General features: G+C 37.3%; 1 protein-coding gene across 1 annotated transcript in view; it reads right to left on the bottom strand.

Moving 5' to 3' along the window:
* The window catches only part of LOC131065045 (tRNA dimethylallyltransferase 2), a 99,465-nt gene that overhangs the window by 14,827 nt on the left and 66,063 nt on the right, over positions 1–18,575 (bottom strand). Inside the window, exons 8-9 of the mRNA XM_057999416.2 lie at positions 4,503–4,949; positions 4,212–4,296 (exon numbers count right to left, since the gene is read on the bottom strand). Of these exons, the coding sequence (XP_057855399.1) occupies positions 4,212–4,296; positions 4,503–4,949 (532 nt within the window). The remainder of the gene's footprint in view (positions 1–4,211; positions 4,297–4,502; positions 4,950–18,575) is intronic.

Raw genomic sequence — 18,575 nt, 5'->3', positions numbered from 1 at the left:
CGTTTCCCAATGCACTGAAATCGAGAAAATATGAAAAGGTGTGAATCTAAAAAATGCAGAATCAAGTAAAGACAAAAAAATTCAAAGTACGACTAGCACAAATTTCGAGAAAAAAAATCGGATGACCCAAAAAAATTTGACGACAACCATATTAGCTTTCAAAAAACCCACAAGGAATCTGAAATCAAAATGCAGATCCGAGGGCTCAAAAATCGAGGGACGGAAAACAATGCACCAAGAAAAAACGAACGACCCAGTAGAGTTCTAGAAAAATCCTGAAGTAATTTGTGGTTGAAAAATAATTTCAGCAAAAAACTGAGGATTTTCGAAACCCTAGCCGAAATACACAAATCGCAGGTTGTTTTTTTCAATTTGAGAAATTGGAAGGGTTAAAGAACCCTTGGTCGAAACTAAAAATGCAGGTCGTGGCAATCAGAAGAAAATATTCCCGTCGAGGGTATGCCCACACTATCAGAAAATTATTGGCAAAATATCATGAAAAATCGCGTCTGAGGGTTGCGTGGGAAGTCGCGGCAAGCACAGGGTTGTGAAAATGCAGAGCTGCCACGAAACACAGAGCCACTGAAAGAAAATTCCCGTCGCCGAAGAAAGAACACAAAAAATATGCACGGAAAAAAAGACGGAAAACTTCGTCGCGCGCAAAACAAAGATCCGTCGAAAATAAAATTTGCGCAGTAAGAAAATCGCGACGGATAAAAAAAAATCTTTGTTATAAAATCGTGTGCAGAGAGAAATGGTGACATGTCGGGTGCAGCAAACCCTCGACGCTAAGCAAGGAATTGAAAAATAACAAAAAACGACTCTGCAAAATTGCCCAAAAAGATTTCTAAAAACTTTTGAATTTTTTCTAAAAAATTCCTTTCAAAGATTTTTTAGAATAGTTAAAAATCTCAAAAATTATCTAGGCTCTGATACCATATTATGGAAATGTAATTGGTAAAAAATTGATTGTTGTATTAACAATGAGCAAGAACGCTCAATAAATAGATTACAAAGATTTACAAAATAGAAAGTTTCTAAAATACAATATATTACACGATTGGGCATTAATAACTAACTTAGGAAAATATAATATTAATATTGAAAACTAAACTGATTTTTCTGATTTTTGGGTTTGTTTAATCGTCTGAATTTTCTTTGACCAACGAAGGGAGTGTTTGGTTTGGTTTGTATTTTGAGTTTTCTGGTGCCAAATGGTAATACAATGCTTGGAAAAGAAATAAACACAACAATGACACATTTTTGGACCTTTTCTATTATGAAATAATTGACTGATTAGGAAATCAGAATTCTGATTTTTATTACAGCAAACTACAATTGCAATTTCGAAAGATTTATTCCAAAGAAAGGCAAATAGCATACCAGGGGTCCCACACCTAGCTTGGAATAAAGTGTTTTATTGATAAACTGCAATACAATGGCGTCCAAGGTAAACCAATGCCTCCAATGAGGTTTATTTGCATTAACTATAATTATCAGAAACAATTATTGCAAGAATTGACAAATCTGCTACTGATTCCTTGAGGCTCCCAAGCAAGATCACTGAATTTAGCCAAATTTCCTCACTGATTTGCTCATATCATCCACCTATGTTGTATTAAGCTTGAAGAAATGATTTATTTGCTGATTGCTACTGCTAACAATGGATTTCCTACCAATTTCAAACCCTAACTATTGCTTATTTATTTATTTGATACCCCAGGTGCCTCCAAGGTGTACGGCCTGCCCTAAAAAGCCAAGTGGGAGCTGGAAAAGGATATGGCAGCCTTCTATAGCCTCTGAACCCTGATCAATTCGCTGTCAGCAATCTGATAATGCTGCTATAGATCTGATTTTGAAGCACAAACAAGAATTTTGGAGGAATTCTTCATTTATAGTTGCGTCCAAACTCATCCACCTCTGAGAAGTTTTTGTTTCCCAAGACTGATCTGCTGCTGGTATGCATTTTCAGAGCTCAATTCCAAAAAGAAGTTGAGAAATAATAATCGTGAATGCCAAAAGATTGCCGTACAACCTCTTTTATGCTTTCCAAACTTCTAACGCCCAACTTAGGGTTTTCCATGCCATATTCCAAAGGAATATTCCCTCACTTAGGTGTCCAATATGAGGTTTATATTTCATTAATAAATGGGCCTACTTTAAATTAAAACACAGCTTGCCTAGCTAGGCATGCAAAAGGGGGGTCACTTTATGTTTCAATATTGAAGCTTAATTTTCAATTTAATAAAAGTCACTTTATAATTATGTCTATTTATAGAAAAAAAAGTGACTTAGGAAATAAAATAACATAAAGTGCTTATAAAATAAGTTGTCCAAAGCCAAAGTTGGCTAAGTATGAATCCCCTTTGCTAGCCAAACATCTCCTATCCACTGAATTCACCTACGGAGATGGGTAACAGGCGAATCTTTGTCTCCTGAATGACCACTAGGAAAGAGGGGACATTATATCATTCTGTCTTTAATTTTTGTAATAAACAGAAGATCAAAATTATTCAAAGGTATGCATTTACAATCTGTATTCAGAGTTTATTGAGAAAGTGGTGTATTTTTTCAACCCTTATTAGCTATCCATTTGCTCTGATCTATAGGGTAAGGTCCAAGGATGGTAATAAGCTCTTGTGGAGAACTCTAGAGATATGATTTCTTCTTGGGAGGCCAAATCAACATGCTGTCCCTTCTACTAACAAAACAAATCCTTGATTTTGGTAGTTTTGTGAGAAGGACATCCTTGTGAATGATTTTTCTGTGGTTAGAAAGACCAAATGTAGGTTCCAAACATTGGATTTCTGACTACTAAATGGTCCTTTTAATCTTTTTCTCAGTTCTTTTTGAGATTTCACACCTTTTCACTTCAAGTATTCCTCATTAGAGTCACCTTATTATTTAGGATATTCACAGCTAGGAAGCTTGCCATCTGACGTTGGGTTATAAATATAATATAGCTTAAAAGAAGGAACTGAGACTAGTAGAAAATGTTTGTAACTTGTTCCACACATGGAAAAAATTTAGAGAACATTATAGTTATCGGCTGCCTTCAATCTATTAGGCTAACAAAAAGGCTTGTTGATGAGAATTGATGGTCAAGAGATCCATTTCTTATTTAAAGTTTGATTATATCCCATAACAAAACCTTAAGGATCTCATAAAAGTTTGACTTTTCCAAACACCTTGTTAAATTGACGACTATACTATTGAACAGTTTCTCAGTCAATTTTAAAGATATAGAAACTTCTCAGTCACTATCCATTATATGCAAAATGATATAATGATTTGCAGATGCAAACTAATATTCTTTACATGTCAGAATAGCAGCTATGTTGTTGATGAGTATCAGGCTTGAGACCTATGCAACTAAGTTTCCAATTTTAAAACTTTTAGTCAAGAACCAGAGTACTAAATCAACTTCCTGCTTAAAAGTAGGCAGCTGAATTTGTATAGATGTAGAAACTGCTTGATATATCCTGATACTTACTGAAACATATATATAACATTTGTCAACAAGATTTGTTTAAATTCTTGGCAATCTTTTGATGTTCTCAAAGATCTTGTACTAACAAATATACAAGATCAAGAATTGCCTCCTCAGGTAATTCTTCTAAAACAAATTCAATAAGACATTGTGTATGAGCCACGTTGTGAATTGCTTCAAAATTGGCCTAGTCTTAAAAGGAGTCAAAGGAATGTTTCACGAGAAATTACAACCACATGTTCCCTTTAAAGAGCAAAAAAATGTACCCCAAAGGACAGATCTAGAGCAGATAAAGTACTTATTATTATTAATAGCAGACTCATTCAGGAATGTTTCACAAAATTATATGATCTAGGGCTAATGAGTTTTGTGCTAAAATAACCTCACTTTAAAAAACTCGAGAGGAAAATCTTAAAATGGAAGCAAATTCACCAAGTAAATGAGTGATTAGTTGTTAGCATCATAAGATACAACAAACACAACACAGATGTTTTAACAGATACAACTAAGTACAGATCCCAAATATCAAGTGTTCTAAAGTTCTCTTAATAAAAAAACAAACAACTCTTGCTACAACTTCACAGATGCAATTACAAGATAGTACTGAAAATACGCAAGAAAAATATGTTATTCATCTGGAAGAAGAAATTGCTTGTATTATAAACATATTCAAAACCAAAGCAATGTCAACTATATAAGCCCCAAGGGAAGATAGTCATACACCCAGTGGTTTCTAGAACTTTTGTTACATCAAGTTGATGCAACTTCCACCCATAGAATGTCCTCAGCCGATTGAGCCGTCGTTTCTGCAAGCAAAGACAAAAGACAATTTTCAAAAAAATAGCAAGTATCCATTTTGGAAACATTTCCTTCCAGAAGAAGAGTAGACTTTACTATTTAATACTTATACCATCTAATCTAATTTTCATCATTGATTTCTGGTTCCACAAGATTTGATTCCCTTATAAGTCAATATAACCAAGAAAACAAAGAGATTGTAACAGAAACGTACTTGTTGGCGGACAAGTCTGCAAGTATTTGCTTTCATCCTTTTAATAGCGACATCTAAGAGGATCTTGTGGCGATTCTTATTTACTTCTGCTATTTCATGACAGTCACCAGTTTTCTCTGTAGTTGCCACAGTTTTTGTTTCAACATTAACATTCACACTATCTGCATTTGGTCTGCAATTTGTAGGCTCCTCACTGCCTAAAACAACTAACTTACTATCCGGTGGGGAAACAGTAAAGAAACTCTCGAATTCCCGTACACCAATGGCTTGCCGCAAGCCACGTGTATAATCAGCCTTAGGATCATAAAACCCAGAAACTTCTTTTAGTAAACCGTCCTCAACCATAGCATCTACTCTTTGTTCAACATATTTGTCCAGTACAGGCAATGAAGCATCCACCCACAAGAAGCAGCAATCATATCTAAAAGAAGCTTCTCTACCCCAATTCTGCCCTGCCACAAGAAATCACAAAATAAATGGCTCCATCACTAAACACACATATCCTCTGCTTGCTGACATTCACCTGGAAGAAGACAACAATATGAAGCAGATGATGCAAAAATATTTACATGCAGATCATTATGGGAGTTATAGATAGTAATGCTAATAAGAACAAATATTCCATTTCAATAGAAAATACACAATAAAGACAGTTTTGTACCAAAAGTCTGGACCATTGTACAACGTTTATTTGCATTTAGCACAACATTAATAAAAACTATTTCCACCAGAGGGAAATCAAGCTTTTTTTGTATTATTGTATGCTTTCAAAAACTGAAAAACATCAATATTTTTTTCCTAGCATCTCCTCCTAAACACAAATCCTTCTATTGAGCCACTTCATAACTTCTATGATTCCCCCCTCATCAAGTCATAAAAGACATGATACAATTTACTCTTCTTCTTTGGTGAGTTTTTAATCCCTTCATGTATGCTACGTAACAACTAAATAGTGGGGCATTGTCTTTTTACTCTGTTTGAAAAAAAGACATTCAAGTTTTTCTGTCAGTATAGACAGGTGGGGAATGGCAGTAGAGAGAATCATCCAGATGGATAATTTATCTCTCTATACCAGTTGGGAGGGCACCACAAGTTACTAGTGGTACACTAACTTCTAATGTAAAATGGAGCCGGAGTGAAAGAGAAACAGTGACCTTCGACACCCAATCAGGAGTAGGACAACTTCAAGATCAAGATTGCCTTTTTTCTTGTATATAATACAACTAGTTGAATTCACCATATCTAGCTTACCAAGGTGACTGAATATGCCTGAAATGCCCTTTCAATACAAAAGAATATTATATGTGGAATAATGGAGATGATAACTAGATACAAACTATGTTACCCAATTGTCTTGTGAGTACTTGAAATTGGGTACAGTACATTTTGGGTTTAGAATCAGAATCAGATACCCTGTGGAATCAATCAGAGTACCGCATTTTTGTCCCAAGCAACTTCGGGACACAAATTTGAAGACTTGCCACAAACCCACACGCATACACATGTTAAGATAAGCTGCCAGCATTCATTTTTATTTACACATGCTGCACATTGTCATTCAAATTGGCAATTAAGTCTATAATTGACGATTACAGTGAACCCTTCAAGTATGATCAATATATATTCCCTAGAACTTCCGCAAGCTCTGTTCTCAAGACTAAAATATGCCTCAAGAATACAATATACAAAAGATTTTCATACAACTTCCCATGGGCCAATCATTGAAACAATATCTGCTCTTTAAACTTCCTCAAAAACATGGATGCATGAACAAGATTGGGAGCCATTCAGTTCATTGAGGCAGTCTACCTGGAAGGGTAAGCATTTGGCAATGCTTTTACAACTGTACATATTCTCAGTCACACAATGGAGTTATACCTAATACTTCTTCGTCATCCAACATAAGGAAAGATATCAACAAAACTGATGATTGAAAGATCTCAAAGGATTAGTGTAGTTCTCAAAAGGAGGAATTCTCAGACATTTTGGTCATCTGAACAGCTATCACTTGCAAATTCCTCCCAAGGATAAGCAGGGCATCATTTTTGTTCTCAACGAATAGGAGATGCCAACCTATCCTTTTTGAGTCTTCAAGTTGACTTCCACAATCCATCACTTAGCCAAGATGAGAAATTCAGTGGTTGTATCTAAATTCCTCTTTATCATATCTAGTTTTGAGCATTCATGTTTTTGGCTTCTATCAACAAATGCATGAGCTACAGCAAGTTGACCATTAATTCCAGGCATGTCTCCTGGTAAATTTTTCACAAATCCACCCTTCTTTACATTTTGAAGTTCACTGATTGGTTCATGATCAGAGGTCAGCTGAATCACAGTGCACCTTGACATAGACCAACCCTAGAATCCCCAACATTTGCTACAGAAGTTTTAAAACCTGGGTTTTTAAATGGAATGCAATTTTTGCAATACAGTGACCAGGGAATATTTTAATCCTATATTCATATAAGCATGATGTCAACATATAATCCTCATCCAAGCAGTCATGTTATATTTGTGGAAGAGGCATAAGCGTGTTAGCATGTGACCACCATTCAAAAATACTTGGACACATGTATATCATCTGTGAGTATGTAAGGAAGCAATTCATGAAGCATCAAGACATCGCAATGTGGCAGCAGAAATATCTCCAATATCACATTTTTAAAACACTGCCTTTCTAGAAAAACTCCCCATATGACCAAGATTATACCAGTCTTCAGGCTGACTTTAATTTCATCAAAAAAAAAAAAAGATTAAGTAAAACTTAAATGATAATATAAAACTTTGAAAGTGAGGCAGTCTCAAGTCATAATGCAAGGCAATTTCAACACCTCATAATGCAAGGAAACTTAGTGTGTACTCACCCAATTTTTCAAACAAACTAGAAAAATTACGAAAAATAAATAAATATTAGAAAACTTGAAAACATTTCTTAAATTTACTTTTAATGCTAAGTTTTTTGTTGAGTTTTGGTGGAGTTTATTTTCAAAGAGTCAAAGTCCTATTCAAAAATCACCTATATTGTCTACACACAAAGTCCAAATCTCAACAATAATCAAGCACAACTATCCAATATACATGCCCATATTAAGATAATATTGTAATGTTTCTATAATGGTCATTGTTGTCATTTTATGACACCCTTGGTCCATTAGTGAGAACCAATCAGAGATATGTTCCATGGACCAGCGCTGTGCCAGTTGATCAAGGAAAAAAGCAATCATGGTTTGAAGTGTTGCCTTGTCGGAAGTTCCTAGGCCCCCTTTTTTCTTCCACGGAACTCCGGAACCTCGAGGTTCCGAAGTTCTTTGCCTTAGCCGCTTTCTTTCCTTCTCCGGAACTTTGGAACCTTCCCTCAGCTTCTCTCCAGTTTCTTCGGAACCCCAAGGTTCTGAAGTTCTGAAGTTCCTTGCTCCTTCCCCTGTCTTCCCCACTTCAAGAGTCCGAGCTTCCGAAGTCTCTAGACTTCCTTTCGACTGGCGATACTTCCGGATGGAATGATTGACACTCAAGGCTTTTAATGCTCCAACAGTTTTGGTGAATTGTGCACTTTCTTTTGTGGAGCCACAAGGGTGCATTAAATGTTTTTGGCAGGATTTCCATCAGGGAGGTACGGGGCCATACTTGGTGACTTATGTCATGTCTGACTTTGAAAGGTTAGTCAGTCCACCTTCTCAGAATTGCCCCTTGTGGGTATGGCTAGGTTGCTTGCATGTACAAGTCAAGTGCATGCACTTCCAGACTGACATGCAGGGGTCATGATCACCCTTGTAACCATTTTTCTATATAAAGGTTGTTAAGCCTCATTGTAAAGGGATCTCTCCCTGCTGGCTTGAGTTTTCTTATGCTCTTCTCTTCTCTTAAAGATTGTCTTTTAGCCTTAATATTAATTGAAAATCACCATTCTTGCCTCCTTCTAACCTATGTATGTTGTGTATGTTTTTCTTACCTTCATTATAGGTGTATGTCTTGTGGCTTTCCTCTCCATACATGATGTGTTAACTTGTTTTCTGAGTGTGACTTGTGGGAATCCTTCTCCCCTCTTGACACTTAGCAAATTCTAACCTCCATACATGCGTTTGGGTCACTTATGCAATTGAAGTTGTGCATCTCTTGGGTTTTTTAGTTGGTTCCTTGTGCCATTTCGGTAGGGAGAGAAACAATCTCTTCTTAGTGCATCACCTCCTTTTATTTCAAGCAATTCTCTCTTCCTTTTACCTATGCAAGTTTTTAGTATAGGCTTAGGAGTAAGTTTTGAAGTGTTGAGTTGATTCAACACCTGCATTGGATTGAGAAGGAAGTCGGCCTTCTCCAGAGACTCAACCCCCTTGCGCAAGGTCCCACACTTCGGGGTCGTTTCCATGTTTCACAAGGTTGCTGAGTTGATAGTTCAGCAAGGGTGCGAGCTTTTGTGATAACAGTCATTTTTAATCTTTAGTTAGTGTTTCTATTAACGATCGTTTCCCTAATGGAAAGATCGTCTTGTATTCTCTATTTAAGGAGTCCTTTGTCTCCTTTGTAAATAACAAATATGCAATTACCATTTCATGGTATCAAAGTAGGTCGATGGGGTTTTTAAGGTTTGGCGAATTTTTAAAAAATTTGTAGTCCAATCCTTAATTTTATTTTATTTTTGAAATTTTTTTTGAACTTTTTAGTTCAATTTTTTTCAAACAAATCGAATAAATTTTCATGGAGGGTCTCTGAGGAGCATAATTGAGGGCTTTTCAACCTGTTTTTGTTGTTGAAGTTCGTCGTTTTTCTCCCACGTGCTATTTTGAAGGGTCGTTTTTTTTCTCAGAACCTATGCGTGTGTATTTTCTCCTGTGTGTTTATTTGTTGCTCAGCCCGCGCGTGTTTTGTGTCTTTGCCACGTTTTTGCGTGTGTATTTTTTTTTCTGCATCGGCTCCTTTTTCCACGATGGGACTAAGAATCCCGACAGGTTTTCCCGTGTTTTCCTGTGCGCAATGCGAAATAGAAAAGTTTTCTACACAATTTTTGTTTTGTTTTCATGTGCGACAGAAGTGTTTCTGCAATTCGCCAGGTTTATTTCCCACCAACGATGCCGCATGAAAAAAAATTGCGATGGTTTTCATTTTTCCTATGCAACGAATCGTGGCGATTTTTCTACCGATCATGGGTAATTTTGTGGGTTTGTTGTGTTTTGTTCCCACAGCTAGGGTTTGCAAAAAATTATTTCAAGTTGTGGGTACTATGTTTCAACTTGCATATTAGAGTTTTCTGCCTCGAAGAGACCTGTTTCGTGACTCTGCCTAGGGTTTGTGGCGGATTTCATTGTCTGCAAATAAGTTACTATTTTTTGGCCTTTATCTACTATGACCTAGGGTTTATGGGTCCTTTTCAGCACGTTTCTTTCTATCTTCTATGGGTTTTGTACGATTATTTCCACAAAAGTCGTGATTTTGTAAAAGGGTTTTGCTCAATTTTTTCCCAAAAATCGTGGTCATGCATTTTAGTTATTTGCTAGCTTTTTTGTCAACAAAAATAGATGCTTTTTGAGAACCTGTTCTCTGTGTCTAGGTTTTTTCGATTTTCTCCTCAAAAATTGTATTGAGGTTTTTTAATTTTTTCCAAAATAATCATTTTAAAAATGATTAGGAATTATGGGACAAATACTTGAACTCCTTAAAATTACAATGTCTGATTTTGCTATGAACTTATGTAGTTGATAATATAAGACAAATATATATAAAATGACAATTATCAATGCCACTTGCTATCTCTGATTTATACAATTAGGAATATGCTAAGTGAATGATAAGCCAATAAATTTTCCCTTTCACCTATATTGATAATGTTGTATTTGTTGTGATCTTATGGATTATGCCAATTTATGATATTCCAATCTGCAATAAGAGATAGGTGCATTTCCTAATAGGTCGATGTGATTTATGCAATGAAATATATGGTAATATTGCTTGTAGCAATATTGATTGCTTGTAATGTTCCCACTTTGAAATAGAATTTAATGATAAATACTAATAATAAAATTAGAATGTTAAAAATTAAATTCAAATATTAAAGAATATGATTAAATATAATTTAAATTTAATTAAGTTAATGAATGGTCAAAAGACATAAAATGAAAAGTTGTGACTCCCTCAAACATGAGATATAAAAAGGAGAAGAGAACCACATTTGAGGGGGGATAATTTGGGAATCAAAAGTGCAGATCCGATTTAAATAAGAAGTGCAGATCTGATTGTGAAAGGTTGTGTCCCTTTCAAAGGGCAGAAATAATAAAGAGTTGCAGTCTTTCAAAGGGTGCTAATGGTGAATGAGTGTTGTTGTGACGTTTTCACACATCGCCCCATTGCAAATGGAGACCCCCTACTTTTTAGGCCCTTCCAGTCTTTTGGCTTTGCTTTTTGGGTCTTTTTCACAGTAGTCTCGTCAGTCTCTCTGCTTTACAAGTGTTTGGGGGTCATATTGATTAAGTCTGCTTTTCGTTTGAGCAAATTTGGTTAAGTCTAGGACTCATTTCGTCAATTTTAGGGTTTCTGCCTTTAGTCCTAGATTTTAGGGGTTTCTGTTAGGGTTTTGGAAAAACTGAACTTAGAACTATAATCAGGACCCTTCAAGGAACCTCCCAGTAAAATTTGAGCGAATTCTGAGCACTTACTATTTTTAGTAAGTTTCACTACCTCTCAGATTGGTCTAATTTTGCCAAAAATCAAACTTACTATTTTTAATAATTTCTATTTTTAGTAAGTTTCTATTTTTAGTAAGTGCTTTTCTGACCTATTTTGCCCAAACCTTGACATTTTGAAACACTTACTATTTGGGAAAATCTATTTTGGCAAGTTCATCCCTGAAGACGTTGAAGAACATTCATGAAGATCATTTCTAAATCTGGAAGAGTCGAAAGGCAGACAAGTTGGATCAAAAAAATGGTTAAGTTTGGAACTCCTATTCCAGAAGAGGAAAGCGTGCAAAATCATCCAAGTCTGGAAATTCACATCAATCCACCAATGTCATCCTCGTCCGAAAATGGCCTCAAATTTGACTGTCTAAAAATTTGAAAGATCTTCCAAAATCCAGAATTTGCATTATGATTCCTAGGGACCTGAAACCACTCTCAAACATCCTGACAATATATATGAAATATAACCACTTATACTTAAATGTTATATTTCATATATATACATGTCGTGAATTGGTAGAAAACATCAATTTCCTCCTTCATGGCCAAAATCCGCCCAAGCACTCAGTAGGGCGCCAAAACAGAGGTCTCATGGAGGATTCACAAATTGATGAATTCCTCCTCCACAGCAAAATTCTGCCCCAGGCCAAGGACAGGCGCCAAAATGGATGTCTCATGGAGGATTCACAAATTGACAAAATTCCTCCTCCAGTGCAAAATTCCGCCCAACACTTAGGCAAGGCGCTGAAGTAAAGAGGTCAAGGAGGGAAGGAAAAGTTGTGAATTCCTTCCTCAGGTGAAATTGTGCCCAAGCCATGATCAAGGCGCCAAACAAGAGAGATGAAGGAAAATGAAAGAACAATGAAAATCCATGACCCAAGCAAAATAGCGCCCAAGCACAGGATGGGGCGCCAAATCCATGAAGGCATGGAAGAATGCTCAAACTCGTGAATTCCTCCTCCATGGAGAATTTGCGCCCAAGGGTTCATTAAGGTGCCAAAACACACAAGGCATGGAAGATGGAGAAAATTCAAGATTCCAAGGAATGGAGGGATCAATGCCTTGGCCAAGGAAAGGATGTTGAAATGGCTAAGTCAAAAAAAAAAAAAATCAAGGATGAAATGATGAATTCCACCATGAAGAGTGAATTCCACGCCTAAGTTGGAAAACTAAAAAATTTGTCTGAGGCACGCAAAAATCCAGGTATCAAGGAAGGACATGGAAAGGATGAATTTCCTCTATCAAAGTCAAAATTCCAGGCCCAGTTAGGAAGTTGAAAATCTTCTAAGGCATGGAAATAATGAAATTCCTTCACCAAGCTAAATTCCACGTTCCACGCCTAAGTTTGAAAGTCTGGGATGGAAATTTCCAAGGCAAAGGAGGATTTCGAGGGTCAAGGAGGAATGGAAATGCAGAAAATCCCCTCGGGAATAATTTTGAAAAATCCTATTTTTAGACACCAAATCACATCCAAATTTCAAAAGTTTTACAGATTTGGAATCATGAGAGAAGTCTCTCTCTCCTGGACCCGAGTCCTAAATTTTAGGAAAGTTCCTAAAAAATAGGAGATGGTGGAAAATCATAAAAAAAATCTCCTCCAAAACAAGGAAAGTTAGAGAAACTTCAAGGATCAGATTTTTCTCTCCTGAAGTTTTCTCTCTCCAAGGTTTTTTCGCCAAGTGGCAGCCCAGTCAACGCACGTTGAATTAATGAAGCAGCTCTTTGCATGCAGCCGTCACATTTATGGCATTATGGCAAATTCCTTCTACATGCCTGCATGCAGCCGTCACGTTCAGGAGATGATGGAGAATTTATGGCATCATGGGCAATTTTTGCATGAAGGTACATTCATTGCATAGTGGGCACTTTTTGAATGTAATGGTTAATTAATGCGCAATGGGTGCCATTTCTGGCAGGATTGTAATTAATTGTATATGGGCTTTATGGGGTATTTATTGGAGATTCCCACCTTGTTGCATCTTGAGTGGAGAATCTTTTGAGCAACCCCTAATTAGGGTTTTGCATGTAGCCAGGGCTTGAAGCCTATATAAAGGGGTGACCCCCCTCATTTGTAGAGGAGGGGGAGCTTTGCATGAAATTGTTGCGATAAGTTTTTGAGAAAATAATAGTGAAACATTGTTCTCTGATGGTGTCCACTTAAGTTATTTTTTCAAAACTTGCATGGTTTCACCTTCCTCACTTAGATTAGAAATAGTAAAGTGCTTTGATTTCAATGGAGAATGTAATGGTGTCTGATGAATTTCCATGGTTCATACTTTTTGCATCTTGTTGATTGTAAGTTGCAGTGTAAAGTTAGTCTGAGCCCTCTAAATTTGTGCTAAGTTCGAATGTGGATAGTCGTTTGGATTGCGCTATTTTTGGGTATTCATATGTACTTTCTCGATTGGAAAATCCTATAGCATCCCCAAAAGATTGCACCGGTTCTTGCGGAGTTGTAGTTGATCTTGGCGAAGCAGAGCTTGGTTTATTTGGAATTTGTCCACCAAAGCACTATTCATTGTTATCACTGCCCTTAGGAGTAGATTTAGATCCTTCTAAACCCTTTCCCTTTAACTTTCAGTTCATTTTAGTCCGTTTGAAGCAGCAGCATCGCAGAATTGCCATATCCGATGATGGAGTTCCAGCCACAGCAAAGAAGTGAAAGAACGATGCAAACGTAAGGCCCCTTGGATTACCAGCAATCACATAAGCCAACTGAGTCACGTCTGTAGCATAAAGGAACCTTGGAGTCGATTGTCTGATCTTCCTGCAATCTTAGCAGACAATCGCACTTTGATCAAGAGAGAGCGAAGTGACTATTAGGCAACTTTATTATGTGTTCAACGTAGTCATAAAAAACACGTCAACAGGTGTGTCTCTTGCCAAAGGGCATACATGATGAAGAGGTGTGACCTCTCCCTCACATTGAGAGATATAAAGGAAAGGAATCAAAAGCCTCTAGTGACATCACCATCAATTAGATCAGATCAAAATTGTTATTAAGTTACAGGCAATAACATCCTTGTTCTTGGTGGTATGCATGGGGATGTTCTTAATATGTATGTTTAATATATGACGTCTGATATTGTTCTTATGCAGAATTTTATAGTAATATTAATATAGATTGCAATATGTGAGACAGAGTAAATATGTCTCATCACTAACTGCTCATATGATGATTAAGTAAATTATATGATGGAGTCTGTAATACCTTTCAATCTCACCATCCAATTATGGAAAGAGAATACAAGGAAACAAGAGCACTAGGCTCCAGCAGGTACGCCAACCCCAAGTGTGGGCCAAGAGGCCAAGTTGACGAGGTCCTTGGTGCTCTTGGGGTTGTTGGAGAGGGATAGACTCGAGGCACCTTGTGTGATTCTCCTAAAGCTTCATATGAGGACAAGTGTGGGGAAAGAAAGGGTTGTTGAATCCTTCACATACACTTTGCAATATACTAAGAAAGACGAATTTATGTTTTGTCATGACATAATAGAAATGTTGTCTAATTTGTTGTGCAGGTTCCAGACCAAGCTTTAGTTGACATTAGTGTCCTTCTATTGTTCTCTCTATGTACTAAAATTGTGATTCTAGGACAGAATATTAGAGGGTCCTATTGTGATGTTTTCACACATCACCCCCATTGCAAATGGGGACCCCCTACTTTTTGGGCCCTCTCGGTCTTTTGGTTTTTTTGTTGTTGGGTCTTTTCGCGGCAATCTCATCAGTTCCCTCAGTTTGCGAGTGTTTGGGGGTCATTTTGATCAAGTATGTTTTTCGTTTGAGCAAATCTAGTTAAGTCTAGAGCCTGTTTTGTCCTTTTTGGGGGTTTTTGCCTTTTGTCCTAGATTTTAGGGGTTTTTGTTAGGGTTTTGGAAAAACTGAACATACAAATGGAATCTGGACCCTTCGAGGAACCTCCTAGTAAAATTTGAGTGAAAACGGAACAATTTTCTATTTTTAGAAAATTCCTATTTTTTAAGGATTTACAGAGTCCCAAAATGTATTCATTTTGCCAAAAATCAAACTCACTATTTTTAGTAATTTCTATTTTTAGTAAGTTTCTATTTATAGTAAGTCATTCTTGTATCCTGTCTAGGGGTCTAACACTGACACTGAAAAGGTTTGGAAATTTTGTTCTAATAGGACCATTCGGACAAGTGCCAAAATCAAGGAGGCATGGAGGATTCACAAATTCATTGAATCCTCCACCAATGCAAAATTTTGCCCTAGACCAAGGACAGGGGCCAAAATGAAGAAGGCATGGAGGATTCACAAATTCATTGAATCCTCCACCAATGCAAAATTTTGCCCCAGGCCAAGGACAGGCACCAAAATGAAAAAGGCATGGAGGATTCACAAATTCATTGAATCCTCCACCAATGCAAAATTCTGCCCCAGGCCAAGGACAGGCACCAAAATGAAGAAGGCATGGAGGATTCGCAAATTCATTGAATCCTCCACCAATGCAAAATTCTGCCCCAGGCCAAGGACAGGCGCCAAAATCAAGGAGGCATGGAGGATTCACAATTCATTGAATCCTCCACCAGTGGAAAATTCCGCCCAAGATGAAGGACAGGCGCCAAAATCAAGGAGGCAAGGAGGATTTACAAATTCACTGAATCCTCCACCAGTGGAAAATTCCGCCCTACTCCATAGCTGGGCGCCAAAATCAAGAAGGCATGGAGGATTCACAAATTCATTGAATCCTCCACCAATGCAAAATTCCGCCCCTGCCAAGGACAGGCGCCAAAATGAAGAAGTCATGGAGAATTCACAAAATTAATGAAATTCCCTCTGCAATGAAAAATCCACTCCTAGTATTGAAAATTCAGAAAATCTTCTAAGGTATGGAAAATCCAAGGGTCAAGGAGGAATGGAAAAGCGGAAATCCCCTCAGGAAATTTTTTGAAGTTTCCATTTTTAGACACCAAATCTTATTGGAATCCGGAAAGTTTTGCAGATTTGGACTCGTGATATAATTCTCTCTCCTGAACCTAGGTCCTAAATTCTAGGAAAATTCCTAAAAAATAGGAAATGTGGTATTGGTCAAAAGGTTCCATGCGAACGTGATGAATTCAAAAGAGCACAAAAAATTCCTTCCTCAGGGAAGAATTGCACCCAAGAAGAAGAAATTCCAAGAAAGTGAAAAAATTGGTTGTCGGAAATTCCGTCCTTCGGGACAGAATTCCACGAAAGGTGAAAAGTTGACTAAGTGTTTGAAATTTCTTCCTTCAGGACATAGTTCTTGGAAATCATGAAAATTGGCTAAGGCATGAAGAATTTCCTTCCTAAGGGTAAGGAACAAATTTCTTTCCAAAGGAGAATTCCTTCACAACAAGAAATCACACCCAAGGATGAATTGAGGATAAATTTTCTAAGGCAAGGAAGGAATCAGGGATGAACTGAACAAGAAATTTCCCCCCTAGGGAAAAATTTGAAAAATCCATTCTCGGGCATCAAATCACATCCAAATTTCAAAAAAACTTACAGATTTGGATTCGTAGGAGAATTCTCTTCCTCCTGGACTTGAAACCCTAATTTGTGCAAAATTCCTAAAAAATAGGAGATGGTGAAAATTGATGGAAAACCTTCTCCAAGCAAGGAAATTGAAGACTTCAAGAAAAAATTCTTCCTGAATCACATTTTACCTCTCCATTTCTACATGTGCAGGAGCGGATATACGACGATGGGGTCCACTTGCATGGTGAGGATCTATTGAACACGTGGCAATAGAGTGGCGCATTCATTACCGGAATATTTGACCAAATGGCGACCCGGTCATTGCATGTTGAATTTATGGCAGATTCCTTCTGCATGCAACCGTCACGTTCAGGAGATGATGGAGCATTTAAGACATGATGGGGTGATTTTTGCATGGATGAATATTCAACGCATGTTGGGCGAATTTGAAAGAGGTGGTGCATTTAATGCGCGATGGATGCTATTTTGGGTACTTTTGAATTAATTGTATATGGGCTTAATGGGTGTTAAATGTTGATTCCCACCTTGTTGCATCTTGAGTGGAGAATCTTTTAAGGAAAATCCTAATTAGGGTTTTGCGTGTAGCCAGGGCTTGAAACCCATATAAAGGGGTGACCCCCCTCATTTGTAAAAGGAGAGAGCCTTGTATGAAATTGTTACGATAAGTTTTGAGATAATAACAATGAAACATTGTTCTCTGATGGTGTCCACTTAAATTATTTTTTCAAATCCTGCATGGTTTCACCTTCCTCACTTAGAGTAGAAATAGTAAAGTGCTTTGATTTCAATGGAGAATGTAATGGTGTCTGATGAATTTCCATGGTTCATGCTTTTTGCAACTGCTGATTGTAAGTTGCAGTGTAAAGTTAGCATGAACCCCAAAATTTTTGCTAAGTTCAATTGTGAATAGTCGTTTGGATTGCGTCGTGTTGGGTATTCAAATGCACTTTTCTCAATATGAAAATCCTCCAACATCCTCAGAAGATTGCACCAGTTCTTGCGGAGTTGTAGTTGATCTTGGCAAAGCAGAGCTTGGTTTATTTGGAATTTGTCCACCAAAACACTATTCATTGTTATCACTGCCCTTAGGACTAGATTTAGATCCTTCTAAACCCTTTCCCTTTTACTTACAGTTCATTTTAGTCTGTTCGAAGCAGCAGCATCGCAAAATTGTCATATCCGATGATGGAGTTCCAACCACAACAAAGAAGTGAAAGAATGATGCAAACATAAGGCCCCTTGGATTACCAGCAATCACATCAGCCAACTGAGTCACGTCCACGCATTGAAGGAACCTTGGAGTCGATTGTTTGAACTTCTTGCAATCTTAGCATTCAATCGCACTTTGATCAAGAGAGAGTGAAGTGACCGTTAGGCAACTTTATTCTGTGTTCAACGCTGTCATAAAAAACACGTCAACAGGTCCCGTTAGGGGACATTACGTTGCTGTTTCTGATAAGAACTCTTAAATTATGCAATGTCTTGATATGTATTATCGCCTATAGCGATATAGTTGCTGTGTCTGATTTAAATATATTAACTTGCAACAACAATGCTGATGCTGTGTCTGATCTATGCTATTGTCCCTTGCAATCAATGGTGATGTCTCAGATATAAAGAAATGCACTTGTAACCCTTTTAGCCAAGCAGGCCAATGCTCACAAGAGCAGATCCAATCCAGGATAAGAGATAAACAGGTTTCCAAAATTGATGATTGCTGAAGTGAGATTGAATGCCTTTATATATCTTGCAAATGGAATGACAGGCTGCATCCCAAAAGACATATCTAATGTCTATTCATCATTGCCTCTTTTCACCTATATTAATCAAGGATGATGGAATTTATCACTAATGCAATAGCTTTCGATGTCCTATTCCTTTCTGATTTCTTTCTAATAGCACTTCTTTCTGCACTTGGCTGCACAAC

Source organism: Cryptomeria japonica, chromosome 11, assembly GCF_030272615.1.
Source record: "Cryptomeria japonica chromosome 11, Sugi_1.0, whole genome shotgun sequence".
NCBI lineage: Eukaryota > Viridiplantae > Streptophyta > Pinopsida > Cupressales > Cupressaceae > Cryptomeria > Cryptomeria japonica.
The sequence above is the reverse complement of the archived record's forward strand: the minus strand, read 5'-3'. Positions and strand labels throughout refer to the sequence as shown.